This window comes from Electrophorus electricus, chromosome 19 (genome assembly GCF_013358815.1).
Source record: "Electrophorus electricus isolate fEleEle1 chromosome 19, fEleEle1.pri, whole genome shotgun sequence".
NCBI lineage: Eukaryota > Metazoa > Chordata > Actinopteri > Gymnotiformes > Gymnotidae > Electrophorus > Electrophorus electricus.
In genome coordinates, this window is record NC_049553.1 from 10,623,736 (window position 1) to 10,651,692 (window position 27,957).

General features: G+C 39.4%; 3 protein-coding genes across 3 annotated transcripts; 2 read left to right on the plus strand and 1 right to left on the minus strand.

Moving 5' to 3' along the window:
* The first annotated feature begins 397 nt into the window (after positions 1 to 397).
* On the plus strand, positions 398 to 7,720 carry lrp10 (low density lipoprotein receptor-related protein 10). Its single transcript, XM_027011522.2, has 10 exons — positions 398 to 551; positions 1,144 to 1,343; positions 1,725 to 1,757; positions 2,454 to 2,589; positions 3,219 to 3,412; positions 3,537 to 4,000; positions 4,242 to 4,672; positions 4,935 to 5,129; positions 5,293 to 5,422; positions 5,977 to 7,720. The coding sequence occupies exons 2-10, from the start codon at positions 1,295 to 1,297 to the stop codon at positions 6,586 to 6,588; spliced, it is 2,244 nt and encodes a 747-aa protein (XP_026867323.2). The 5' UTR covers positions 398 to 551; positions 1,144 to 1,294; the 3' UTR covers positions 6,589 to 7,720.
* A 350-nt stretch (positions 7,721 to 8,070) lies between these two features.
* LOC113578331 (leishmanolysin-like peptidase 2) lies at positions 8,071 to 17,731 on the plus strand. The gene is made up of 13 exons (XM_035519986.1): positions 8,071 to 8,083; positions 9,210 to 9,303; positions 9,587 to 9,638; positions 10,270 to 10,389; positions 10,585 to 10,669; positions 10,868 to 11,013; positions 11,219 to 11,402; positions 11,665 to 11,731; positions 11,900 to 11,996; positions 12,116 to 12,223; positions 12,350 to 12,478; positions 12,732 to 12,859; positions 14,860 to 17,731. Exons 1-13 carry the CDS (start codon positions 8,071 to 8,073, stop codon positions 15,083 to 15,085), a joined length of 1,449 nt encoding a protein of 482 aa, XP_035375879.1. The 3' UTR covers positions 15,086 to 17,731.
* A 1,912-nt stretch (positions 17,732 to 19,643) lies between these two features.
* si:ch211-216p19.6 (E3 ubiquitin-protein ligase TRIM39) lies at positions 19,644 to 27,913 on the minus strand. The gene is given in 8 exon segments (XM_035520078.1): positions 19,644 to 20,193; positions 20,195 to 20,471; positions 24,072 to 24,107; positions 24,739 to 24,889; positions 24,986 to 25,218; positions 25,363 to 25,462; positions 25,630 to 26,183; positions 27,835 to 27,913. Coding segments are annotated over 8 exon segments (1,692 nt in total). The 5' UTR covers positions 27,893 to 27,913; the 3' UTR covers positions 19,644 to 19,910.
* Between the last annotated feature and the right edge of the window lie 44 nt (positions 27,914 to 27,957).

Consider the following 27,957-nt stretch of genomic DNA (forward strand, 5'->3'; position numbering starts at 1 on the left):
TAGAAAGCATCAATGAACACACTGGGATTTTAGAAGCAATATTTGGTCTGGCGTTTCTCAGAGCTCCCCCAAAACATCATATTTTTTTCACTGTTTACTCAGTTTAAAGGTTATATGTTATAACTAATAAGTTATAACAAGTTATCGTATACTCCCTCGGGAAAACCTTTTTGCCATTTGGTTCATTACTTAAAAGTATAGTCTACATTTTAATGATTACACATTTGAAAATGTTAAGATGGAGTGATTGTCTACAATGGAAATTTTATTAGAAACAGATTGTACCCTAAAAACGACATTGCAGCTCAATGCTGACATCTGCTGTTAAACGTTTGCTATTACATTCGCTATTATATTTCAAGTACGCGTTTGCGTCACGAATGGGCGGTCGCTTGATTTTTTTTTAATCAGTTTTATAGCTAAGGAAGTGGAAGAGGACGAATGTCAACAAAAAAGACGAAGAAAAGCTGTGATAACGAACTTGTCGCTCTACACTATACGTCGGAACGGATCATTCCTTTACAAGGTTGCGGAACTAATGAATACATGAGGTAACGTGGTGTTTTACAGTCGGTTGAGGACGAAAAAATATCCAGTACAGAAACCGCTCAGATGTTGGCCAGCAATTGCTTAGCTAACGCTAGCTGGCTAGCTAAGGACGTCAGCTGCTTCCCTGGCTTGTCAAATCAAAACTGAAACTTTAAGGTCCTCTGTAGGTACCAGTTAAACGTGGACAATCTTTTGTTATGTTCACAAGGAGTACAGAATTCTAAATGAGCTTAACAGAGTATTTGACATATGCCAAAGTGCCTTCGTAATATTTCTCAGTTGACGTTATTGTGGTTTGCATCGAAACCAAACACGAACCTACCCAGCTATGTACGTCATTGCTGGAAAAGGAAACGAGACGGGAAATTATTCGAAATAATTTTATAGGCCATATTCTTTTGTACCTTTTCACATTGTACTACATTTTAAAATATCATGTTTGCTTTTGTTGATGTGATTGGATCTGTAATTACCGTTGTATAGCAACAGTCGAATGGTCTTATGTTATCAAGTAATCCTTTAACAAGTTGCTCTGGTTCTATCAGTTTTCCTCTTATTTTTGGCTAAATTATATTTCATGTTTGTCATTTACAGCTAGAGTCACCAGGCAAAATGCCTCACCGATAACGACGTACTGTGGGGGACTAATTTATTCATCGACATTATTGTTACCATGAAGTTTGATTCGGATTTAATTAGCACGAAACAATAACATTGTAGGATTTTTTGATGAAAAAAGCCCAGCATGGACGCCCTGTACAGCCTTTCCATCTTCAGTCTTTTGATTTTTACAGGTGGGATTGCATAGTTTTTTAAAATACACTGTGTAACTACGCAGTTAAAACATTTTAATTACACTGCTTTATGACATACTAAATGTCTGCTTTTTCCATACTTATAAGGTTGAAATGCTTAGATTGCTTAGGTTCCAGGTTAGATTTAGTCAGAGTGGAATTCTTGTAATTGCTTTGTAAGGTAACAGATTTGACATTGGTCTAAATGTGAAGGAAAACTGATTGTCAGCTTTGCTTTGCTTGTCGTGACCAGTTACATAAGGATTAAAGTGTGGACATTTCCACACTTCCCACATGAGGTTACAAATTGTATTTGTAGTACTCTACAAAATGCTGGAAATGTTCTATCAGACACTCATGTTGATTTTCATTGGTTTTTAGCCCACTGCAGACTTGGGCAGGCCTTCAGCTGGGGTGAGTGAAAATAATTCAGCCTTTAAATTTGATGTGATGTTCACATTATTTCTCATTCTTGAAATAGCTTAAACTGCTGCTGTTTGTTTCATGATTGTATGGTTTTATGCATTTTACTTTTGTATAGGTGTAGGTTTTTACTTCCTGTATAATGCTCTTATATGAACTAAATGTATACCAGATCCCAATGGGTCTGAGTTGCACTTCTTCCATTTATTGACAAAAGTTAATTAAGTAATTAAAGGTTGGAATAAACTTGTTGGCATCAACAAATTTAATGTTGGCAATTAAAGGGCTTTAAAGTACCTCTTAAATATATTAGGCTATTGTTTAACATTAGATTATTTCCAGTGTGTAATTATTGTATTTCTCTTATCATGTGGCCATAATCCATGTTCTTGCATGACTGCCTGACCTTCAAAATAATGTTTTATTCAGGTTTATTCCACTGTCTTGGCTTTTGAAAGATTTTCCAATGTATAAGAAATATTTAACCTGTATGATTCCACACATTTGCAACCGAATTGTGGTAGTTTGAGTTTTTTTGTCAGTTGGTGTTTTGCATGCAGTGTATGTCTTGGCTCATTTTGAAGTAGCAGCATTTTATTACATTTCTGTTCTATCTGCTGTGGCAGTGGTGTTGTAAATATTCATAATCCTGTAAATTCAAGGTATTCCTCTTCCTTTCTCTTGTAGATTATTGTGGCAAGTCCTCAAAAATACTGCGGGCCAGGCAAGGTGAAATACATAGCTCCTCTCTCCATGGTCCTCCGGGACCAATCAACTGCACCTGGGTTATTATGTCGTCAGTGGGAGAACGGGTGGTTCTCAGGTACAGCGCCTTTTGCCTTTCCCTGTAAATGAGTATACAGAGCGTATTTCATACCCACAAAGTGCTCTGAGATTGGCCGCAGGCCTGTTCAAGCTGGTGATAAGAATAAATGAGGGAAAGATAGAGTAGCTCTGAAAGTGAAGCTAACAGTTTTCAAGCTAGACAAAGTTCAAAATAGGAGGCAAAAAGAATTCTGAGAAAATAAATAGTGATGCCAGTCATTGCACCACAAGAAATGTAGGAAAGCATCCTACCTATTGTCATTTTAAGTGCAACACAAACCTTATTATAAAACTTTTATTTTATAAGAATAAATTTAAATATTGCCATGTAATTTAGACCCATGTTCATATCATCTAGATATTGAGGGTTAAAGGCCTTGCTCAGTAGCCCACAGTGGAAACTTGGGCTTGAACTGACAAGATTCTGATTACTAGTCAAGTACCTTAACCACTCATCTACCACTGCCCAAATTTGCCCATTACATTTTGAGGAACATTCCTAGTTGCCAATTATAGCATATATTATTATAGACATTTCTCATTAATAGCTAATGCAGTAAAAGAGATATCTCACCCTTTTATCAGTCTGTTTTGACTCATCTTTGTCTTTGTCTTTTTGTCTTGAAGTTTCTCTGAGTTGGATATTAGGTGTGGACAGGGTAACCGGGTTTGGTTAACCGTGGCAAGCCTTACAGACAAGCCTGTCCCAATATGTGGTACCCTGCCTAAGCCAGTGGAGTTGTATGGAGGAAACATTACAGTGACACACCATTTTGTCCCACACTTTTCCATTTCAGGATTCCGCCTGTCATACATTAAAGGTAGACACTGTGGAATAGTGGCAAGATGTGGATTGTTCTTTCATTTTACAATCAAACATTAAAATGCTGTCTGTTGCAAAAAGCTATGCAGCAGTATGAAGAGATCTTGTGTTTGTTTGTCCAGACTCTGGCCCCTGTCACCCTGGTGAGTTTGAGTGCTACAGCGATCGCTGTCTTCCTGCATCCTGGCGTTGTAATGGCCAGGTGGAGTGCCTTGGAGAGGGTGATGAACTCGGTTCTGACGAGGATGGCTGTGACTTCGAGCCTCAGCCTCACCCAGGTGACGATCCATCTGTCGTGCCGACCAGCATGCCAGCCGCTTCCAGCATGGGAACAGACCGCAGGCCACGCCGTGACCCTGAGCTACACGTCCAGTCTCAGGGGGGGCCATGCGGGGGCTACCTACAGGCCTTTTATGGCTCTTTTGTCCCACCGGTGCCAACCGGAGCCCCAATGGAGTGTGTGTGGACGGTGGACCCTCAGGACCCGCGGCCGCTTAAGCTGGGTCTGCAGCAGTTGGAGCTGGGCTCTGGGGACAGTCTGATCATCACAGACCAGCCGGGTGGTGCTGGCAACATCATTAAAACTGTGAGTGTGTAACCTGTAAGCTTTGAAGTTCGTTTGGAAAAACAGGACCATTGTTTTTGACATAAATAATTTCTATGTTAACAGCGTTTGTCAGACACTTAACCAAACCAATTTGTATATTTATTAATACTCTGTATATATTTGTTTTCAGGTTGTGCAATTTACTTTTTCTTTCCTTTTTTTGGTGTACTTGTATCTGGCAGGAAATCTATAAATGTTTTTTTTTCTTCCTTTGTGACAGATCACATGTACATCCAATTACAAAACAGTGGAGGTGGAATCCCAGACTGGCCTTCTCTCTCTGACATATAACATGCAGGCTCGCTCTGAGGGGCAGGGCTTCAATGCCACCTATCGCATTGCAGACTACTGCCTGCCATGGGAGGGTCCCTGCAAGGGCTCAGAGGGTGGCTGCTTCACACAGAAGCAGCGGTGTGATGGCCACTGGGACTGTGCGGAGACGGGGGTGGATGAGGTAGGTTGCGGGGGCTGCCCGGCTGGCCATTTCCCCTGCGGCCCCCTTGCGATGCAGAGGGTGAGCCACCTCACCAGCCGGCCCGTCTGCTTCTCCATCCACGAGAGGTGCAACTACCAGCTGAACTGTGCCGATGGCAGCGATGAGCGAGAGTGCACCATTTGCCAGCCTGGGACCTTCCACTGCGACAGTGATAGGTGCGTGTGTGTTTGTGTCTGTGTGTCTGTGTGTGTGTGTGTGTCTGTCTGTCTGTCTGTCTGTCTGTGTGAGCGGGTGGTCTTAGTGAAATGATTATGGTGTAGTGTGCTGTATCTGTGTATGCACTGGATAATTTGACTTAGCATTTTTATGAATTATGGTGTATTGGGAAAGTGTGTGTGTGTGTGTGTGTAAACCCTGCCATGGCCGTGTGCAGGTGTCTGTCTGTGTGTGTATAAACCCCGTGGTGATCTTGTGCAGGTGTGTTTTTGAGAGCTGGCGCTGCGATGGACAGGTGGACTGCAAGGATGGCACTGATGAGCTGAACTGCACCATGACTCTGCCTAGAAAGGTCATCACCGCAGCAACAGTGGGGAGCCTGGTGTGTGGACTATTGCTGGTCATTGCTATGGGCTGCACCTGCAAGCTATACTCACTTCGCACTCGTGAATACAGGTAATCAAAATACGTGTAAAGTTTTTCATGCTTTATGTTATGGTTATGGTTTATACCAGATCTAATACACTATTCTTAACAAGAAAATACTAGATTGGAATATCTCCTGTATTATTGTTCATTTTGACATCTCTCTTTTATTGATCTTTCTCGTCGGCCTTAGCTTGTTTGCACCAATCAGCCGTCAAGAGGCGGAGCTTATCCAGCAACAGGCTCCACCCTCCTATGGTCAGCTTATTGCTCAGGGGATTATTCCTCCAGTAGAAGACTTTCCTACTGAGAATCCCAATGAGGTAAAAAGAAAGAAAGAAAGAAAGAAAGAAAGAAAGATCTTGCCTAAATACATATTTTACATTTAGCCAATGTTTAATATATATTTTAAATAAAAATGTAAAGTATTGCAGAGCATTCACAAACATTACAATAATAATCAGTTAAACATTTACATATATGCACCTTTTATTACATGAATGTTCTTAATATTCAAATCCAGTGGCTCAGGTTCTGCGATCTCATATCAGGTTGGGCTTTGGTTTCCTCTGGGCATGCTTCCCATTCCTTTAGACACAATGACTCCATTATTATCTTACCACATAGCACACTAGGAGCAGAGGTGCACACAATGAGCTACAGTGAAGCACAATGGCGTTTTTGGCTTTAACTGATTATTATAATGTTTGGGAATGCTCTTACTTTTTTATTAGTGTAGCGATTAACCATGAGTCTGCTTTCTGGTAGTTGAATTGGTTATAAATAATTTCATTATTTGGAATTTGGTGCAACTCTTTGATGTGTTTCTGTTCTCCTGTATTTATATATTTGATTATTCTTGACCCCTACCCCACAGCCCACCTCTCTTTCTCTGAGAGGACTGCTTCAGCTCATCAGACAGGACAACATCGCCTCCCCTCGGCGAAGACGCAGGCCACGTTTTGTCCGCCGAGCAATCCGTCGCTTGAGGAGGTGGGGCGTGATTTCCCGGCCTGCGTCTCGGTCTACTCAGAGCACAAGTTCCAACTCACAACAGACAGATGATACTCCTACTGGTCAGGAGTCCAGTCATTCAGAAGATGGGGATTCCTCATCGGCCAGGGAGCCCGCTAACCAGCTTTTGCCTCAGAAAATGGCTTTGTCCCAACAGGCAGAGCAGGAACAGCAGACAGAGGCTCCTCTTCCTCCTCCACCTCAATCAACACCCCCTCCCTCCCTGCAGTCAGTTGCTGCTCCAGAGACGCCACGGAGCTCTCCTGTGGCCACTCCCCCAAGGAGCCCATCCCTGGCTTCTCTCTTCCACTCTCTGGGGCTGAGTATCTCTCTTTTCAGACCCTCGTCCTCGCCCACTGCTCTGTCTCTCTCAGCTTCCCCCTCTTTCTCCTCTTCTTCTTCAGATGATGAGGTGTTGTTGATCCCTCTTTCTGATGATGGCACCTCTGATGATGATGTTCCCATGCTGACCTAATTTTGACCCTCATGGCTTTCTCACTTTCTCTCTGTGTGATTTCTCACATTTTTCCCCCCCACTCATTTTTTCCTCCATATTTCTCTCATTCTCTCATGCTCTCAGTTTACTTTTTCACAACTATATTATGATCTCAGCACGCCAGTGGCATTGTGTTTGTGCTGGCAAGGTGCCTTATCTCAAATAAATCACTTCATTTCTTCTGATTTAATATTGTCAAATATTGAAAGAATTTGCGTTAAAGATTTTAATGTGTTAGATGTACACTTACTCAGAGATTGAATGTGATGGAGGAAAACTTTGCACAGAGAATCTTCCCTAACCTCTCTTAATAAAACTCCTGTGTCTTACCCATTGCTGAATATACTGCACTGCGCAAATATCCAGTTTAGCATCTTAGGGTTTATTTTCGGAGTTTCTTGTATTAATGTCAGTGTATGTATGTATGCTGGATGTATTGCTCATAAGTGCCTTTGATCAAGCTTCCTATAGATCATTAGACACTATGGGTCTGTATGTACTTGCACATAAATGCCAAACACACACACACACACGCACAAAGGTTTACACAACAACCTAGATTTCAGCCAGGCTATGTATACGGTAGTGTATGGCGATTGTGGCAATAATTTTCAAAAAATGTGTGTGTTATTTTTGTTGTGTGTGTGTGTGTTCGTGCAGTCACTCAGACGAGACAATCTCTTTTGGTGCCTGAGGAAATGACATGCACCACCAACCTGAATGACATCACAGTGGCTCTGATGATGACTTTAAATTTCCTTTTAGTTTCTGCTTTTGGCTAAGTGGAATAAAACATTAGTGCCATAAATAGAATCCTCTGATCTCGTCTGCTCTAATTATCCTTTTTTATTGTTTTTGCCCTGTTGATATTGTTTTTATTATTGAATGTATTTTTAAATGCCTAGATGTTTAAAATGTTTGTGGTCAATGGTGATCGCGTTAGAAAGATGTCATTTGGAATGGCATTTCACTGTGTGTGTGTGTGTGTGTGTGTGTGTGTGTGTGTGTGTGTGTGTGTGTGTGTGTGTGTATGTGTATGTTTATATATATATATATATATATATGCTAAACAAAATGAGAATCCACCATGAATAAATGATTTGCACTTTTACTATTGAGTATTTTTTCATTATTTATTTTTCTTTTTTGAAATTAAATGAAGTAGCTCTTTTCTTGCCCCTGTCACTGTTTGGATAGTTGTTAAGTTTAAGAGAATGCACTGAGAAGCCATTTCAGTTTACAATGGTGAAGATGAGGTGTTGGTGTCACGTAATTACCACATCAATGCCTTCATTGTCCCTGTGCCATGTGTAACAGTTTCATCTCCCCCTATAGTAAGGACTGGTCACCCCAGCACTAGACCAATGAGAGATAAAGGGAAAGAAGAGGAAGACTGGAAGTTAGGCATTTCAACTGGTGCAGTTTCCACCGACTGCTTTATTTCCAGGTAAATAATCATGAATGGCTGGGACAGGTGAGTCTTACTGAACTCTGAAATAGCTTATATGAACAAGCTTATATGAACTTTTTGTAGACAGCTTCTAAAAATAAAAATGCCTAATTAATGCCTTATAAAATTGCCTTTGCATTTTATTTTGCGCTCTCTACAATTCTTGCCTTTAAAAGGATATAAAGAACAGAAAAAGTTGGGTATTAGATGTGAGTGGTTTTACAGTATTGTATTCAGATGAGTAGTTTCATTGTATTCTGTATTAAAATATACATGCACATAGAACTGTGATTTTTGTTTAGATATATAAATATACATGTACTTAGAACTTTTGTTTAATAGATTAGTTGCTTTTACATTACAGCATTACAGAACAGGCATGTGATGATTGTTAAATATTTAAAAAAGTCTAACCCAGCGCACTGTCCATGGATGCTATAATCACCTACACATAATGCATTTTCTTTTCAGATGATGGCTCTTCAAAGCCATGCTACACTACAAATGCTGCTGTTGCCATGGCTTGGGTGTGTTTTAGGAAAGTGCATCTTTGATGAGGTGCAGAGTTCTATCAGAGTGGTATCCCCACCCACCAGTCAGCTAAACTCTTCTGTTGGGGCCTTGAGTAACTCTGGAGACAAACATGAAGTGTCTCTCATTGTTGCTGAATCAGCCTGGTTGACGCATCCTTGGACCACCCGCAATCATCGGAAGACTATATTACAAAATTCTCTGTTTCGTAGATATAAACAAATGAACAGGAATGCAACCTTTCAACCACAGCCAATTAGAATCACAACATGGACTCCTAGAGAAAGCCATACTCTTTTACACTGGGAAGCAGAGAAGCTGGAAGTAGCAGTCAGTGAAGCAGTCAACACTGTGTCCAAATTACTCTCAGGTAATGTGCGTGAGAGTGTTACAGTAGGTGGGTGGGTTAGAGGTGAGTGTGTATGTGTACATGCCTATATTAAAACTTGCCTGAGGTGCAGTGTAAGGTTGATCAGTGTCCACTCCTGATAGAAAAAAAAAGGTTTCTTCTTGTTCTAGCTGAAAAAATTAAATGAGGTCAGTTCTGGACTAAAACTGTACATTTGTGGTTGAAGACTCTTAAGTAACATTCACGCTCGTGTCATTGATGTGTCCACAGTAATGAGGGTTCCAGGCAGATTGCTGCTGAGCAGAGACATCAACAAATACTGCAGATTCATCTGGAGGAACAGTAGCACTGCCAACTTCAACAGGTCTGTTTGATTCACCTTTCTGTAGAAAGGTGTAGAAAGTCTTTTTTTTAAATGTGCACCTATGTGCAGTTTTCTTTGACCATCTTTGTTTCAGTGAGGTCTTTTTGTTGTTCTTTTGTTCATTATTTAATAATTTAATAAGTTCTTTTGTTCATTATTTAATAACTTTTCCTTGTATTTTTGTTGTGTGAGAATGTCAGAATATATGTCAATTTCATATTTATTTAATTTCAGGTTCAAGTTTATTGTAATTGTCCAATCAAAACTGTGTCACTTCCCTCAGGTGTGGCAGAGCCAATGACAGCTATCAGTCTGAGAGGTGTCTGGGTGTGACTGTAAGTCAACAGTTCATACACAAATATTTATATTTGCTTATACAGCTCTTGTACTTCAGCCTTGCTTGGTATTGATTGACAGATTCCAGATAACCACCTGAGTGGCTGTATTGTCTATCCACACCCTGATCATCCAATCCAGAGAGTTCTAAAGGCAGATGGGGTGGGAGTTCCTGACACTGACTTTCTACTTTATGTGCACGCTCATAGCACTGATAAATGTAGACCTGATGTGAGACATTTCTGTTTATTTCTCCTAATTTTTAGAATGTTATATTGATCCGAGAGCAGTTTAGTCTTATAATGATCTAGCTGTACTCTACTAATACATCTGTAAAATCAGGATTTCATGTACCATTATATATATATATATATATATATATATATATATATATAAAACATTTGTATTATAAATCATTATAAATTGTATTATAAATCATTAAAATGATTCTTAGCATTTATTATATTCCATGATACTATTTCTACAATTTTGTTTCACTAAAGAGTATTGTGTTTTTATGTATTTATTTGTTTTAATTCACAATGCGCTAAAATTAATGGTGACTTTAAGCCCTTATTTGCTTGCGTCTGTATCTGCGTCTGCTTTTGTCTCTGTTTGTGTCTGCCTCAGTCCGGGATACTGGCCTATTCTGCTCACTGTCAGACAGACTTGGACGGGCGACCAGTGGCTGGGGTGATGGTTATCTGCAGGGACCTGCTTAGCAAGGAAGGATTCAGTAATGAACACATGGTGCAGGTTGTGTGTGTGTGTGTGTGTGTGTGTGTGTGTGTGTGTGTGTGTGTGTGTGTGTGTGTGTGTGTGTGTGTGTGTGTGTGTGTGTGTGTGTGTGTGTGTGTGTGTGTGTGTGTGTGTGTGTGTGTGTAAATGACTGAAGGATGACAATGCGAAAATGATACAAAGCTTTTCTTTTATGCTGTTGGACAGACGGTGATCCATGAGTTGTTCCATGTGTTGGGCTTCAGCAAAGAGCTCTTCAGCTTTTGGCGAGACTGTTCCCTCTCCTCCCAGAGTAAGTGGGAATTCTCAGACTTTTCTACTGGCTTTTTAAAACTGAATATTTAATGAGTGTGAGCACTTTATAGGCTCTCCCTGTAAATGTACTGTGTTGGTGTTACCGTACTGAAGGCTGCATGTATGTGTAATAGTGTTTTGGTGTTACAGTAGCAAGGGCTGCATATGTGTGTAATAATGTGTTGGTGTTGTGTAGTGGCTGTGGGTTCCTGCTCTTATGGTCAGGTGACGAACACGGATGAGACAGGACAGAAGAGGCTTTACACTCCTGGTGTAATCAAAGCTCTACAGGCTCACTTCAACACCACACACACTGAAATGGGAGCTCCACTAGAGAATCAGGTGCACACCTAGGACTGGACTAACGTACTAAAGCATCAATCATTTTTGCACACATGATGTGAAATTTTAATCAAGCCCTTGATTCTCTCCCTTAATTTTTGTTGCCTCCTTTCTTCCTATTTCTCTAATTCTCTCCCTCCCTCTCTCCCTCCCTCCCTCCCTCCCTCCCTCCCTCCCTCTCTCTCTCTCTCTCTCTCTCGGTCAGGATGCTGGTTCTCATGGTGTCTCTTCTCACTGGGAGGCTCGGGTTCTTCAGGGCTCCATCATGACTGCACTGCTTGTAGAACCGTCTCTGGTCCAGATTGACCCAATCACTCTCTCTGCCCTCCAGGACACTGGCTGGTACTCAGTCAACCTTGGCCGAGCACAGAGCTTGATGTGGGGAGAGAGTAAGACACCTACAATTGAGCTCAGAGTCTGCTGTGGGAGGAACTTAGAACCTAGTGTTGGGAGAAAGTACCTGTAAACATATCATTTTCTTTGTGATTGGTTTTGCCTTGTGGCCCATTGAAGCACTCTGGGTTTGAAATAGACCAATGACTACTGGGTTGTGCAGAATGGCAGCTTTGAAGGTATTTACTGTATATGAACATTGGGTGAGCCAAATATGATTCTCTGTATCACTACAGTCCATAAATTGTGTGTGTCTAGATGAGGGTGCTCTCTTTGGGTCTCTTACCACCTGCCACAAGCCCTCAGCTTTCTTCTGCATGGGCAGGTAAATCTACCACCTTCTGTAGTTTACACTAATCAGTTACTGAACCAATGGACCCAGTGACTGGATGCCAGAAAATCGTTAGTCTGAACATAAAACAATATTCATTTAGTTTGTTTTCTGAAGATAACCTGACTTGTTCCCTCTAAGTAACCTGGCTTCTTCTCTCAGTGAACTAGGATGCCATTACCTTCATCTCCACAAGGGAGCATGCCAGAGTGATCAATATCTGGATGGTTGTCGCATTTACAAACCTTTAGCCAATGCTGTAAGCATTCTAATCCATCTATCTTCTTTTAGAATTGAGAGCATATCTTTTCATCTTTGATTTCTTTGACAACCTTATCAATGTTCCTCATTCATCTGTTTATCTAAATTCTCTATTAGAGTGAGTGTTGGAAAGAAGAGAACAGCAGAGGGAGTAGTGTGGAGGAGTGGAGTGGAGAGATTTTTTACACAGACAGCCGTTGTTTTTTCTCCAGCCTTGTCAGGAAGGTACAGAATGTCCTTTCTGCAAATGCATACAAATACAAGTTTTTAAATTAAAAAAAGCAGCTCATGGATTTTCCTCCCTTATCGACAGTGCTGCTTTACATTAAAGCAATTCATCCAATTTTACAGGATCATTCCAGTCACAGTGTATCTGTGGCAGGTCGCTGTTACAGACACAGGTGCACTGGGAGGAACAGGTACCAGATTCAGGTGGTAGGTTCCGAGTGGCTGGACTGCCCAGCAGGAAAGAGCATCCAGGTATGTTAGACAGTTTTATGAGATTACAAATCCTCTTTTCCAGTGTTTTGTTTGATGGTCTGGTCAACCATATATAGGAACCTTATCTGCATAGTACTCATTTGTCTTGGTGTCTTTTGTAAGTTGTTTGAACTTTTTCTTTTATTATTTCATTTGTTTTTCTGGCAGTTGGCCATATGCCAAAACCAGATGCTGATTTTGGCTCTTTGAGTCCATCTGTAGTCTGTTTTATACTGATGGTTAATCTCTGCAGGTGTATGGCTATCGCGGTACAATTTTCTGCCCAGACAAGAGATTGTGTTATTACTACAGTGTGGTTCCACCCACTTCCACCCCTAAGCCCCTCCCCTCAACTCCACATCCCTCTATACACCCATCCAGGTCAGTAAATTGTCAGTTCAAAGAAATGAGAAATGTTTGACTTTTTTTTTTGACATTCTGTGACATTTGATTCCATCAAAGAGCTGGATAGAATCTAGATGTTTCTTCTCTGCATTTAGTGTTGACCTTGTGCGTGATTAACTGAAGAGCTCCTAGTGATTAACTCTAAAGTACTAGTAATAGTACCTTAGTGTTAATTCTATAACATACTGAGAGTCAGTGTAAGAATTTGTCTGACTGACCTTTTAGGAAGAGCAATAAGGAGACCTTTAGAATAATCAATCCAGCTAGAAATAAAAGCATGGATGAGTCTCTGAAGGTTATATCTTCACAAGAAATATCTAATATTTTTGAGATGATAGAATGCTGATTTAGTAATTGCTTTGACGCGAGTCCTACACTGTGTGCACAATTATTAGGCAAGTTATATTTTTGAGGATTCATTTTATTATTGAACAAATGCTCTTGGTCAATTCAAAATGTTAATAAACCTCAAACATGAATATTTAATAAAATAAAAGTGAGGTTTTGGATTCCTTAGGAGAATATCCATTTGTGCATAGTTATTGCATAGTTATTTGGCAACTATTAGTGTGCAGAATTATTATGCAACTAAATGAAAAACGGACATTTTCTCATCTCACTTGTTTATTTTCATCTGTTAGAGTGAGAATAATAAACAAACAACACAAAATTTGCAAATAAAGATTTCTGAGATTTAAAAAAAAATCTGTGACCAATATAGCCACCCTTCTTTTCAATAACAGCCATAAGCCTTCAGTTCATGGAGTCTGTCAGTTTCTTAATCTGTTGCTGAGCAACTTTATGTGCTGCAGTAATCACAGCCTCCCAGACACTGTTCAGAAGGCTGTAGTTTTCTTTCACAGTAAATCTCCTGTTTAAGAAGGGCCCACAAATTCTCAATAGGGTTTACTTCAGATGAGGAAGGGGGCCACGTTATTATTCTTTCATCTTTAAGGCCTTTACTGGCTTGCCACGCAGGGAAGTACTTTGATGGATGCGATAGAGCATTGTCCTGCATAGAAATCACAGTCTTCTTGAAAGATGCAGACTTTTTCCTTTTTTCACTGCTTGAAGAAAGTGTCTTCTAAAAACTGGCAGTAGGTTTGTGTGTTCATTTTGAGTCCATCTTCAACCCAAAAAGGTCCAACTAGCTCATCTTTAATAATATCATCCCACCCCCAGCTTAGTGGCGTCGAAGTGGAGCTCTGTGCCCGTTACTAATCCAGTCATGGGCCCATCCATCTGGTTCGTCAAGAGTCACTCTTATCTCATCAGTCCATACAATGTTTGAAATATCTGTCTTCAGATATTTCTTGACCCAGTCTTGACGTTTCACCTTATGTATCTTGTTCTGTGATGGTCGGGTTTCAGCCTTCCTTACCTTGACCATGTCTCTGACTACTGAACACCTTGTACTTCTGGGCACTCCAGGTAGGTTACAGTTCTGGAATATGACAGCACTGGAGACTAATGGGTTCCTGGTCACTTCACATTTGATTCTTCTCAAATGTTTGGCAGTTAATTTGCGTCTTATTTTCTCAACATGTTTCTTGCGACCCTGTTGACTATTTGCAACAAAATGTTTGATGGTTCTGTGATCACGCCCCAATATCTTAGCAATTTTAAGAGTGCTGCATCCCTCTGAAAGACCTTTTACAATTTTTGACATTTCAGAGTCAGTTAAATCCTTTATTTGGCCCATTTTGCTTGAGGAAAAGAAGCTGCCTAATAATCATGCACACCTTCATATAGGCTGTTAATGTCCTTAGGCCACACACCCTCTCATTACACAAATACATGTCACCAGATATGCATAAATCCAACAAGCATTCAAGTTTCTATAGCTTGGAGTTGGAAAATATGCATACAAATGATGATATGGTCAAAATACTCTCTTGCTTAATAATTAGGCACACAGTGTATAACTGCGATCAGGTTTCATGAACATAACATGCAGAATCCTCATTTCTCCTCAGCGTTCACTCTCTTATACAGAGACCACTGACTTCTCAACACAGCCTGAACTTTGGTCAGACCCCTCCCTTCTCAGCATCAGCAGACTGTGCAGGAATTGCCATGGTAACAGTGCTGAGCATCAGTGCGGTTCTCTGCTTACTTGCTACTGCCATGGCCTTCTACAGGAAGTGCTGCTCAGTCAGGGTCAGAGTGCATGCGGTGGTAGAGGTTCCGTATATGTTGTAGATGTACCAAAACCTAAACCTCCACAGGCACTGCGGAGACACCGATAAGGATCAACAGGACAGATTTGTTCCTCCATATCTATTAGGTGTGCTCAAATAGTGATTAATTTACTTTCATTGTACTTTCATTGTTAAGTCTTTATTTTCACAGTTCAGTCAGTGCTGAATTCCTCCACTGGAGAAAATTCATCTCAGTATTGTCAGGGCTATAAAGCTGGGATTAAGAATGGATAGAGTTCCTCAGTTAAGGACTGACCAGTGAAAGATTAGATATAAGACTCGGTCGCCACAAAAAAGGAGACCAGACCCTCCTCATAATCCTCTACTTTCTGGGGCTTCTCTCGCAGCAGTTAGAAGCACCAGCACAAGCACTGTACTCATTCCCATTCACCTTTAGCAATGGAATCTTTTACCTTTTGGTTAACAGATTCTGATACACCTACATCTCAATCAGTCTTATACCCAACCTGCCCCTCAAAGTAAAATTTGCCTGTGGAGAAACCCTCCTTCCCAAGGATGTAGGAATCCATCTCAAAGCTTTTTGGGCTGTATGCAACTTAATAATATGCTGTATCAGGATGCAGAGTCACATCCACCAACAAAATTAAACAGCACAAGAACAATATAGGTTACAAATCCTATTCACGCATTTCTTAACTCATAATATGTTAGTCATATCAGTGTACCTGCACAGAACTGAATCCGCATCTCCTTTGACATCAGTATGATAAAGACCGACCGAAACAGCAGTGATGGAGACAGCAGTTGTGTCTAGTTCATGGTAACCCCATTTAAAGCTAAATTTAAAAGAAATACATCAAACCTAGTCATGCCTGCATCTTATGAAGCAAATGTTCCCAAGTGTGGCCTTTCAGAGTTTAGTTCCAACCCTAATTTGATCCAATAAATCAAGTCTTTTAGAAGCATCTTAATATCAGAGTAAGTTGTGCTACATTAGGGTTGAAACTACACTCTGTAGGGAAGTAACCAGAAGTAGACTCACTATATCTTCTGTCATCTGATGATTCTGTAAACACAAAATAACATGATTGCCAAATAATAATAATAAATAATATATTGCATGTATTAGTTAATAAATACAACGCTATGCCTAATTTGAAAGTAGCAAAAAACGGATTCTTAAGTGAATCAAAAATTGAGCAAGTATGGGCAATCAGCCAGCAAAGGAATGACTTCAGTTCATCTCCTGCAATCCTGTTGTTTATGCAATTGAAAGCATTGTCTGTAAGTGATTAAGGATATTGTAGAGATCCTAGATTATGTTTTATGAGTATTTGTAGTTTTTTACCATAATGCTTTAATTTTATTTGTGTTAAGATGTGCTATGTACAAATGATCCCATGTTTCCCATATTTAGCTTAGCCTTCTCTACTCATGCTAAACTCTATAAGTAGTAAAACCTTTTATATGCAGGATATATAATTTGTCATTTGCAGTCCACATAGCCTTGAAATGTTTTATTTTTACATGTAACATAAAGTAGGCAGAATAAAGGTTTCATAAGCAGTGGACCATTGCACTCAGTAGTCCTCCTCAGTCAGCTTGTACTGATTCATATTGATGAACATGATTTAGCTCTATTGCTGTTCCTTATACTGTATTTTTATCCATTTTTCCTTATAGTTTCACTCATTCATTCGGTGCATGAATTCACAAGTCAGTAAAGCACATGAGCCTGGAGGTTACATCCTGATCTCATGTATTTGTTTGCAGGGAGTTCGCCTTACTGTTGAATTGTGTACCTTTATTGTCACCATCTCCTTGATGATGGCTTTTGCATGTGTTTGCTTTTCGTTTCAGTTTTGTTCCTTGTTTCTGTCCTTTTTTTCCCCTGTCCCTATATGTTCTCAGGTGTTCCTCATGTTGTAATTCCCTGTTGTATATAAACCCTGTGGATTTATTTATTTTTTGCTTTGTTTGGTGGTCATTGTTTGATGTTTGGTTTCACTATTACATGGTGTTCTCTGTTAGTTAGCTTAGTTTCTTGCCTGTTTCTTCCACATTTTGTTGTCAAGTTTATTTCCTACGTGTCATGTATTCCTGTTATATTTCCAAGTCTGAATAATGGCTTTTAAACCCCAGGCTGTTTAATGGCTAATGATTATGAATTTGCCCACAAATAATGCCGCTTATCTAAGCCTTTGTGTCCTGCCTCCTTTCGCAAACCCTAACAATATATAATAACACTCCATGGTCGGTCATATCTTTTTGACTTCTATCAGAGGCCTGGGGGTTTGAGGGTGTGGTGCAGTATTTTTGCTGTTCCTAGGATTGCACTCGTCTGGACTGAGGCTGATGTCATTTCTATCATTTCTAAACACATTCATCACGAACCTTCGTAACACCCCCCCCCCCCAGATTTTGACTTCCTCTGCTTGACTGAGAATTGTCGGGGTAGGTTTGGCTATTGCTTCCATTGTTTTGAGTCCTTAGGTTTGGTTAACCTGGTTGTCATAAACGTGCTAGTCACCTGTGTTAGACACTGGAGCCTTTCTGTCTTCAGGCACCCAATGCAAGGTCTCTGCCTATCAGCCATGACATGGCAGCTTGACTGCGAGCTGGTCCCCGAGGTCATCCGCTCCCTGTTCTTGTCTCCTTTACCCCTCCCTTTCTCTCTCTCTCTCCCTGTCTCTCTCTAAGCACAGGAGTGGCTCATGGTGGGCACGGGAACAGCTCGTGGCTCGTTCATGCAGAGAACATCTAATCTTTACTAACTTTGTCTCTTTCCTTTCTACATAGACACTTAGAACATGCCTCACTTTTCCCCATCATCCTGTAGATTTAGATATAGGACACATATATACTCTGTACTTTCCTCAATAAAGTAGAACTCTCTTGATTCACTACCTTGGTGTCAGTGTCTCTTAACTTCCTGAGTGGTCCGGCTACAGAGGATGGAGGGCAGAGGGTAACTTGGAGGAGATCGAACCTGAAGAACTGGTAACTTTGAACCAGTTTCTAACAGTCTGGGTCAGAGGTGGGATACTGCGCAGGTAAGTGACACCCCAGTATTTAATGTGTCTTCTTCCTGCTCAGTATCTCTGTGCTTAAATTTAGTTTAAATTCAGTTTAGGTGCGTTTTTGTCTCTAATAAGGAGGAAGTCGTCTCGTCCATTGGTACAAGCTTAATGCTGAATTCTGTACACACTTGTTATCCTGCCTGTTGAGGTGGAAGAAGTCTCATCCATTGGCATGAACTGAATTTTGTATGTACTTTTATCCTGCCTGTTGAAAAGGTGAAAGAAGTCTCGTCTGTTGGCACGAGTTTTGTGTACACTGTGCAATGATTTGTTATCCTGCCTGAAACGTATTGAAACATGATTTACTGTTTATTGGTGAACCCTCCCTCCTCTGTACTTATTTGAGCACTCTTTGTGTAGTTGTATACTGGTTTTGATTTTGCTGGGTGACCCATGGGTTCCGGTGTTAGTTATGTAAAACCCAAAAAGGAGGAAACCCCGAAGAATTGGATGTTTCGGTGTGGTTTGGGCTCACATTGTGATCCGTACATTGATTGTCTGGCTGGTTGGACTGAATGTGCTGGGTTTAGACACTATCCATGTACAGGCTCGTTTGAAAGGGAGTTTATACCGCTCAGTGCTATGTTTGTTTATGAAGGATATGAGGACCCTAGGACCCTGAGGGAATCCCTACTTAGACTACGGGTCTCTCGGAGAGACATTTTTGCGGAAACCAACTGCAAATATGGCCCTGATGAGCCGTGCTCAGTGTTTGTCTTCCATTTTACTAGGGCCTGGACTGAGCAGGCAGGCCTTGGCTCGATCTGCTTTTCTTACACGCTCAGGGTACACGGCAGGACTGCTCTCAATGGGCTGATCAAGGATGTAAGCCTGATAAAGATGGTCTGATCCATGACCTGGAGGGGCGTATCACCCTTCCTTAATCTGTTTTGCCATTTCTTGTGCGTCATTTTCACAGGATTTCACATGTCGCACAAAGGTAGGTGAAGGCTAACGTTCAAAAACAGTTTTGTATACCGGAAACACGTAAAACTGTAAAACTCCTACTAGATAGCTGCTTAACCTGTGCTAGAAGCAACCAGGGTAAAACACATGCCAAATATGGTGCCTTGCCGGCTCCTGAATATCCCTTTCAATGTCTACAGATAGACTTTACGCACATGCCTCCTTGTGTCAGTTGAAGTAACTGCTGGTGTTTGTAGGTTTTCCAAGTGGACTGAGGCGTTTCCTTGGGAACTAAGGCTCATGGAGGATATTGGACTGTATAGGAAAAACTTCCTTATTTGCATCATTCTGTGAGGAGGATTCCTCTGCTTGCTTGTAATAAAAATACTGACCTTAATATCTCATCTGAAGTGGCTTTTCTTCCGCAGTCTAGACTTGGAACTTAACTAAAGACTTAAGTCTCAAGACCTCAGACACTTGCAACACAGTGACCTGAATACAATGGTCATTAAATCACAATGACTATAAAAGACACTTTGTCTATGCAGACTGAATTTTCAAAAGTTTATTTTTTTAAGATGCTAATAATAGACAAAATATTTATATCTGCAATTATGTACTTTAATTTGTAAAATGTTCTGGAACTTACTTAAGCATATGTAACATGTATATACTTCATATATGTTCAATACTTAATTTTCATGTGCAGTAATGTGCATTTCAGACTTTTGTATTTACTCAGACTCAGTTCCAGACCTGATATTGGACACATATCCTTTCGTTCCAATAAATAATGCTGCATTTCAGATTTGACATAAGATTTAATTTCAAAACTCTTAAATTACAAAATTATAGTGACAATACTACCTTAGTTGGTGATCATTTATGGAAGAAAAAAAATAATTTGGACTGAGTGACTGGTGTGATTAGAGAAGCAGAATTTTTACTCTTATTATTATAGAATGGATTAAAGACTGGGTAGAGTTTTTCAGAGAAAGACTGACAAGTAAAAGAGTAGATATGAGACCTGGCCTTCACATCATAAAAGGAGACCAGACCCATCTCATAATCCACAAACACCACCACTGACTGTAGCTTCTCTTTTAGGATCAAACTGGTAAGTGGGTCAGTAGAGGACTGATAATTTTTTCCACCCCTCATCTATAGTCCAGTATCCATTCTCTGAGTTCCATATTGTACCCTTCCTGTCAACTGACTCTCTGGCCATTCCAACATCCCAATCAGTCTTCCTCCTCACCTGAACCTCATAGTAAAATCTCCCTGAAGAGAGCCTCTTCTTTCCCAGAACACCGAAGAACCAGTTAAACCTCTTTGTGTTGTCAGGGAGATTCTGTTCTGTGTCTCCATGTGTCACTTGTTTTCCATCATCAGATAGGATAAGATGGGAGCGAGCTGTATCAGGATCCAGAGTCACATCAACTGTGAAGTTAGATACATTAGTTACACTTAATATTTCTTTATTAATTCTTTATTCACTGTTTCACACTGATAAAGTTGAGTGTGGAGAGATTTTTAAAATCTTATCTTGGTCACCCCCTCCCTCGCTTCACGGTACTCTGTTTGGGTTTTGCTCCTGTTGGCCCTGCTCCTTGTTTCAGTGTTTGTTACTGGTTTCACCTGTTTAGTTTTCCTTAAGTAGTTCAAGTATTTAAGCCCTGTGTTTCCCATGCTGCGCTGCTGGTGATTGTTCTCATGTTGACATTGCCATGACAAAGCAAAAGTGCTGTACATTTCCCATAGGTAGAATGTATGAAACCACAGAGCCATACCCATTCTACAGGGGAATCACTTAAGATGCAGTCACTGCATTTTCTTCAGTAAGTGCACTTTTCTAGTTGTTCTGCAGTAAATTTGTATTTTTTTCCAACAGCTTTTGATATAGAACCACCAAACGTTCTGGAAACCTCTGTACTATACCTAAATTGTGTGCTTGTGCTTTTTAGAGTGATCCCTTGCTTCTATCACCTTTTCATCCCTCTATTATTATTTTCACAAAAGGTTATGGGGCAAGTTTTCAAACTGTTCCCATATGGTTAAATTTCAAGGCAAATCTACCAAACATGGTGTACATGATCTGAGGAGTGATAAATAAAATTACTCATCCACTGTTCACACCTCTATCCCTCCTTTTCATCCATTGGCTTCAGTTCATTTTTAAATGCCACCTAGCTCCTATGGTTTATATACCATAGCCACCAAGTCTGCTCTAATATTAATAAACATCAATTTCTTTTCAACTCATTCTTTATTCATTTTTTTATCCCTCCATCCTCCCATAATGATTCCACATGCTGTACTGATTGAACTATTAGGTTCAGTCACAAAACTGCACTTCTACTGATAGGTCTTGTCTATCCACCCCTTCTATCCTTTCCTTCATCCCTCCATCCTCTTATAAGAACCCATCAAACTCCAATAATTTTCAAGTTATAGCCATTGAACTTGGTGAAAGGTCTCAAATGTTGACCCCAATCACTAAATTGAATCTCATAGTGATGTGTGTGTTTACACTTGTGTGTTTACACATTTTATCCTTTAATTAATCCCTCCATCCTCCCATAGTTACCCACTGATTTTATGATGCTTTCAGCGGTAAAAATAGAACTACATTTGCTGTACTGATTGTAATACTAAGCCCAGTCACCAAACACAACTTCATATTAATGGCACTTGGCTATCCACCTCTTCTATCCTTTCATTCATCCCTCCATCTTCTGATAGGAACCCACTGATTTTACAAATCCTTCATCTTTAAAGATAGAACTAAATTTGACATACTTATTGAACTACTGGTCCCTACTATACTGTTTTTCAGTATAGAGTTTGGCAAGCCAACTCAAAGTTTGTTCACAAACATTACTCCACCCACCCCATGAACCCACCATAAATGTCAGACCGCCATTATTCTAACATCTTACAAGACAGAGCTTCCAAACTTTCTAGAAACCTCCATCCAATACCCAGATGGTGTGCTTCTGATTTTTAGAGCGATACACCATCTCAAAACATCCTTTTATTTTTCCCCATGCTTTATTCATCCTTTCATCCTTTTTATGTATCCATACGCTATTGGTTTCGAATCCACTGATTTTATAACTCAGCTGTGTATATAGAACAATTATATTTTCTCTACTAATTGATCTGTATATATATATATATATATATATATATATATATATATATATATATATATATATATATATATATATATATAGTAAGTCTGCTGTAATATAACTAAACTCAATATTTCCAATATTTTTATCCTTTTCATCCCTCCATCCTCCCACAGGATTGATTTAAGAAATGCCATCAGCTGTAAAAATAGAATTACTATGCCCAGTCACCATACTGCACTTTATACAGATGGCATTCGACTATACCACCTTTGATCCTTTCATTCATCCCTCCATCTTTCATAAGAAGCCTTTGATTTTATAACTCCCTTAATTTTTAAGTAATAGTTTTCATTAAACTCAACAGATGAACCAAAGCATCAAATTGCATTTCATATTGATGCCATTTGTGTATCCACCCCTTCTACGCTTTTATTCATACCTCCATCTTCCCATAGGAACCCATTGATTTTATAACTCCATTAATTTTCAAGCAATATGCTTCAAACTTGGTGAAATGTCTCAACAACTGACCCACCAAACTGCATTTCATACTGACTGCACTCATCTATCCACTTATTCTTTCATTCATCCCTCTATCCTCCCATAGGAATCCATTGATGTTATAACTTCGTCAGCTGTGAACAACTAAATGTGCTGTGCTGATTGAGCTACTACCCAATGACATCACAATTCTGGACTGGTTTATGTCTTTGGAATCAGTATGCATAAACCAATGTGGCTTGAGAACTCTATGAAAAAAGAAGGGATATTTGTGATTAAAGAAAAGTCTTTAAGGTTGCTTCCACATATGCAGTATTTAGTCCGCTTATGTTGAATCCTGCTGCATTTTCCCTTAGGCTGCTTTCAAGTGAACCCTAGTGCAGTTCAATTGCAGTGAGAACATGTTTAGACCTAATTGCAGGAAGTGAACTAAATGCAGTATGTGTTATGGGTTTCAAGCTGGTTGAACAGCAGGCAAAATGAGTGCCAGAGTAAAGACCCGGAGCATCACAGAAGCAGGCCATGATGTCTTTTTGATATCTGGGTCAATATGTTGTTGGATAATAGCAAAGCCATTTGTTTAACTACATATTCCTGTAGTGGGGTGGGTAGAATCATTACTAATGAAATCAAGCTTGTAGACCTTGTAGACTATTTTATCAGCCAAGGACTGAATTTCATTTTCTAAAAATACACTATATACATTCTTAAGCCAGCAAGTAATGTAATGCTAGCTGCCTGGCACTTTTATTCAGAACAACTTACAATTATGAGTGAGTACAACTTGAGCAATTGAGGATTAAGGGCCTTGCTCAGGGTCAGTGGCGGAGCTTGAACTAGCATCCTTCCAATTATAAGTCAAGAACCTTAACTACTGAGCTACCACTGCCCAACCTAAAAGCTGTTTGGCTACTAACAAGATCAAATTATTTATGATAAAGGAATTGTCTGCAGCTTCTTTTGGTTATTATTTGTAAACAGCATAGTTTAAATTGATTACGGATGTAGCTTTCATTTTTATAATTTATGGAGAAGGAGGAAGGGATTTGTGCCCACAAAAGAGATGACAATGTTTTAAAAAATGTTTGTTTACATTTTCTATTTGACCAATGAATAAAAGACTTTTGTTAGCTTCTAGCATGCATGCAAATTGCTGAAATAGATACTGAAGTCAGAAAGCCAAAAATAACAACTTGAATTTCTGTAGCAAAGATCTTGCTGATGATAAAGATGACAGTAATGCCAGTGGACTTTAGGTATCAAGTGTTTGCATGAAACTCATATATATAAAAAAACAACATGCATTTAATTTTATGTAAAATTGAGGACACCCAACATTTTTTGCATCAGTGTAAATACTGTTGGAGAAACAAGAGGTGTGCTACATATCAGGATACAATACCTGCATACTTCTTGAACCTCTTCAGGTCTGTGTATACTGATCACAATAAAAGGTGGGATTAATGAATTGTGATAGGTGAGGTGTGAAATTACATGATTAATAAATGAGCATAAAATTGACAATATACATCATTGAACTAAAAGGCTAAAAGGATGTTTTTCTAATTATTGATACTCAATACTTTATCAGAAACACCTAGCATTGACCTACATTAATCATTTTATTAAATGCACTTATGTTACGGTTGCATTGCACAGGAGTACAGTTACTAACTGTAGCCCATCTATTGCCAAGCATCAGTTTGCCAGTCACCATATACCCATATTCATCATTGGCTACTTCATTGGTAATAACAAGATATTATTTTGGTGCCAGGGCATTTTAAGCAGTTACACTCACATGGTAGTTGCATGGTAGTGGGTGTGGTGATCATAAGAGTGCATAAGGCACCGCATTGTGAGAATGGCCTGACATATTCAGTCAGGAGCAGTGTGCTGTGGTTAAAACCCGACAACTGAGGAAGACTTGGGTGGTAGCTTGTCAACACATGGGCTATAGTCTCTAACCATACACCTGCAATGAATCTCCCATAAATAAATGTCTGTAAGTGTATAGTGAGAGTAGTTACTGTTTCAACAGATGTTAACCATATGTGCAAATCCCTCACCTGTTTCTTTCAACTTCTCAATCAATGTTTGAAAGAGTTTTTCATTCAGAGTCTTCTGAAGCTGAGAGAGAGCTTTCCTCACAGTCTCCTCATTCACATCAGTGTCAGTCCAGTTCTTGGTGTGTGGAGGGCTGCTCAGGGCTGGGTACATCTACAGTACAGCAGGAGGGAGGAGAAACACCTCAGAATGGGGAGTGTTGTCCTGTGATGTGCTGTGTTGTCTTTGAGCAGAGAGAGGAACACTGACCTGTAGGAGGTGGAGGTGGTCCTCAGTGTGGGAGAGCTGCTCCAGCTCAGTGTCTCTCCTCTTTAGATCAGTGATTTCCTGCTCCAGATCTTTAATGAGTCCTTCAGCCCGCCTCTCTGCTGCTTTCTGCTTCTCCTCCATCACCTGAAGCAGTTCAGCCTGGCTTCTCTCAATGGAGCGTATCAGAGTAGTGAAGACCTCAACACTGTCTGCAATCTTTTTTTTCTGTGTTTCTCTGGAAGAAAAAAATAATTAAAAAATTAAAAACAGTCAAAGCTAAGTAAATATGTTGTAATATCAGTTTGCTAAATGCTATACATTTAAAGAAAAATAATAAAAGAAAAGATCTAAGAGATATAAAGTGTGTTATGATTCACCCACTTTTCTGAGCTCTACTGAGAGTTTGACCTCCTCGATCTTCTTCAGTCTGTCTAAAACCATCTGCTGCAATTCTGTTTTTGACTTTCCCAGCTGTGTCTATGGACAGAGAACAAAAATATTGTAAAAAGGTTAAGAATGCAGGTTCTTAAAGAAGACCTTTTTAATTAGTTATCCCCATTTTGGTATTTATTACAATATAATGTATTATTCAGTTACAGATTCTTTATTACTAATTTACATTCTTTATATCCATATTCTTTCACCTTTTTCTGTCTGCTCTCCTCCTCTACAGGAACAGTCCTGTGAGTCTTGCGGTCTATCTCAGTGTAAAACTGACACACACACATCTGGTCATCTCTACAGAACAGCTCCAGGGGTCTCTCATGCTTCTGACATATGTAGCTCTCCAGGTTCTTCACAGGGTTTATCAGTTTGTGTTTTTTTAAGGCCGAGATGTTCTGATGAGGCTCCAGGTGAGTCTCACAATAAGAGGTCAGACACACCAGACAGGACTTCAAAGCCTTCAGCTTCACTCCAGTACAATAGTCACAGAGCACCTCAGGTTTATTCAGACCACCACTTTTCATCCTGAAGTGATCTACAACCTCTTTTAGTGTTGTATTTATCTTGAGTTCAGGTGTTCTGGTGAATGTCTGTTTACAGTACGGGCAAACTTCATCCTTGTTCCAGTATTGTGTGAGGTAGGTCCTGCAGAAGTTGTGCCCACATGCAGTGGTGACAGGTTCATTGAGCACATCCAGACAGATAGAACACAGTAAGTGATCATCAGACAGGAGATCTCTGGAACCAGGTGTAACTATTAGTGATTATAAAAGAAAAATAAGAGAAAAACAATTAATTCCATCTTTTTTGTGTATAACAAAGCAATAAGATGTACTTTTGGTATCTGCATAATATATTGTGTATTGCTCTCTCACCTTAATGTTTTCTTATTGTTTTCATTATTGTGAGGTTTAATATTATTTTGTATTTGTGTTTATATGAAAAACACTATTGAATATTTACTTGTGAAATTAGCACAAAGTTTTCTGCTTAGCAAACTACATTTGTGGTTTCTGACTAACTTCTCAGGTAAGGCTGGTAGCATTTGATAATGTGATGTATTGATAATTGGTGTCATTAATAGTATCTATCTATCTATCTATCTATCTATCTATCTATCTATCTATCTATCTATCTATCTATCTATCTATCTATCTATCTATCTATCTATCTATCTATCTATCTATCTATCTATCTATCTATCTATCTATCTATCTATCTATCTATCTATCTATTTAATTAATTATTTATTGCAACAGGTATGACAGTTATGTTCGTAGTGGACTAGATCTAGATTCTTCGAACAGATGCTACTAATAAACTGATCAAAACAATAGTTTAAAAAGGGGTTCTAAAATTAAATTCATAGCTTTTAAAGGACAAAAAGATATATATGAATGAGAGTGTATGTGAATGTGTCAAAGTATGCAAATGCTTTTTAAATTTTTTTATTTGATTTGATTGGCTCACTACTCATACTGAAGGACTCAAGATCATCCAAGCTGACAGAAATTTGATCTGATGACTTGAGAACTCATGATCTATTAAAACCTGACCAAAGACCTCCTAGGAGTATAAAAATGATGTAATGGTCAATCTCTGATGTAAACAGTGGACAGGTGCACTGGCTAAAATGGTGCAAAAGCCCAAATTATTGAAATTATTATCACATGGTTACTAACAAAGGAATAATTAATTAAAAAATCATTAAATAATTAAGACAAAATGGAATTTGGTACTGATTTCACTTGTTACATGCTTCCAATAAGGAAGTACATTTCAATGTGGAGACCTGCATGACAAGGTAAACAGTAGCATATAGCTTAGTTAACGTAACGTTAAATAAGTATTAGGACGCAAGATATATTCATTTAATTTATTAATTTATATTTGGATCTATTGTGATGCTTTTCAAGACAGTTGTTGGCAATACTAGCAGAGAGGGTGGACTAGCTATACATTGACCTTCAAATGAATTGACTGGTTGGAACCACAGTAGACCCCTTCATACTATGATTGTCTAAAGCAATGTGTTAGAAACACATTAGCCAAGTTCACACTACAAGATTTGAGTGCTGATTTGTTGTTGTGTAATTCTATCAAATAGTGGTAAACATGTAATCCGCTCTGGATAAAAGATCTGTCAAATGCCCTAAACATTAAATACTGAAATATGTGAACTGTACAGCCCTCTCAGGGCTGGTGAAGTGTATGGCTGTGGTGATTTCAGTTTCAATTTGGTGATTTCTTAGGCTAGACAATTTTTAACTTCTCAGCTCACACGTATGAAGACATGCGTTTCCTTTATCATAGCTGTGTAATACAGACTTGATAAAAGGGAGAAGGTTCATAGTTAAATATAAGGGAGTCCTAACCATGCATGAGCTGGGTGAACTTGCACTTACATAGTTGCTCCATGCCTTCCTCTCCCCTGCTTTGTCTTGGTGGTAAAGATTCTGCCATTTTGTTCCTCTTGCTTGTCTTTAGTCCTTTTAATCAAGAAATGAAATCACACATTTTACACCTTT

What these genes read in the sequence shown, in the direction of transcription:
- lrp10 (XM_027011522.2), top strand. Translation starts at nt 1,295, where the DNA reads ATGGACGCCCTGTACAGCCTTTCCATCTTCAGTCTTTTGATTTTTACA. An exon ending in TGGGCAGGCCTTCAGCTGGG is followed by an intron (nt 1,758 to 2,453) that starts GTGAGTGAAAAT and finishes TTTCTCTTGTAG; the next exon opens with ATTATTGTGGCAAGTCCTCA. An exon ending in CTGGCAACATCATTAAAACT is followed by an intron (nt 4,001 to 4,241) that starts GTGAGTGTGTAA and finishes CCTTTGTGACAG; the next exon opens with ATCACATGTACATCCAATTA.
- LOC113578331 (XM_035519986.1), top strand. An exon ending in CTGTTCCCTCTCCTCCCAGA is followed by an intron (nt 10,670 to 10,867) that starts GTAAGTGGGAAT and finishes GGTGTTGTGTAG; the next exon opens with TGGCTGTGGGTTCCTGCTCT. An exon ending in TCTCCAGCCTTGTCAGGAAG is followed by an intron (nt 12,224 to 12,349) that starts GTACAGAATGTC and finishes CCAATTTTACAG; the next exon opens with GATCATTCCAGTCACAGTGT.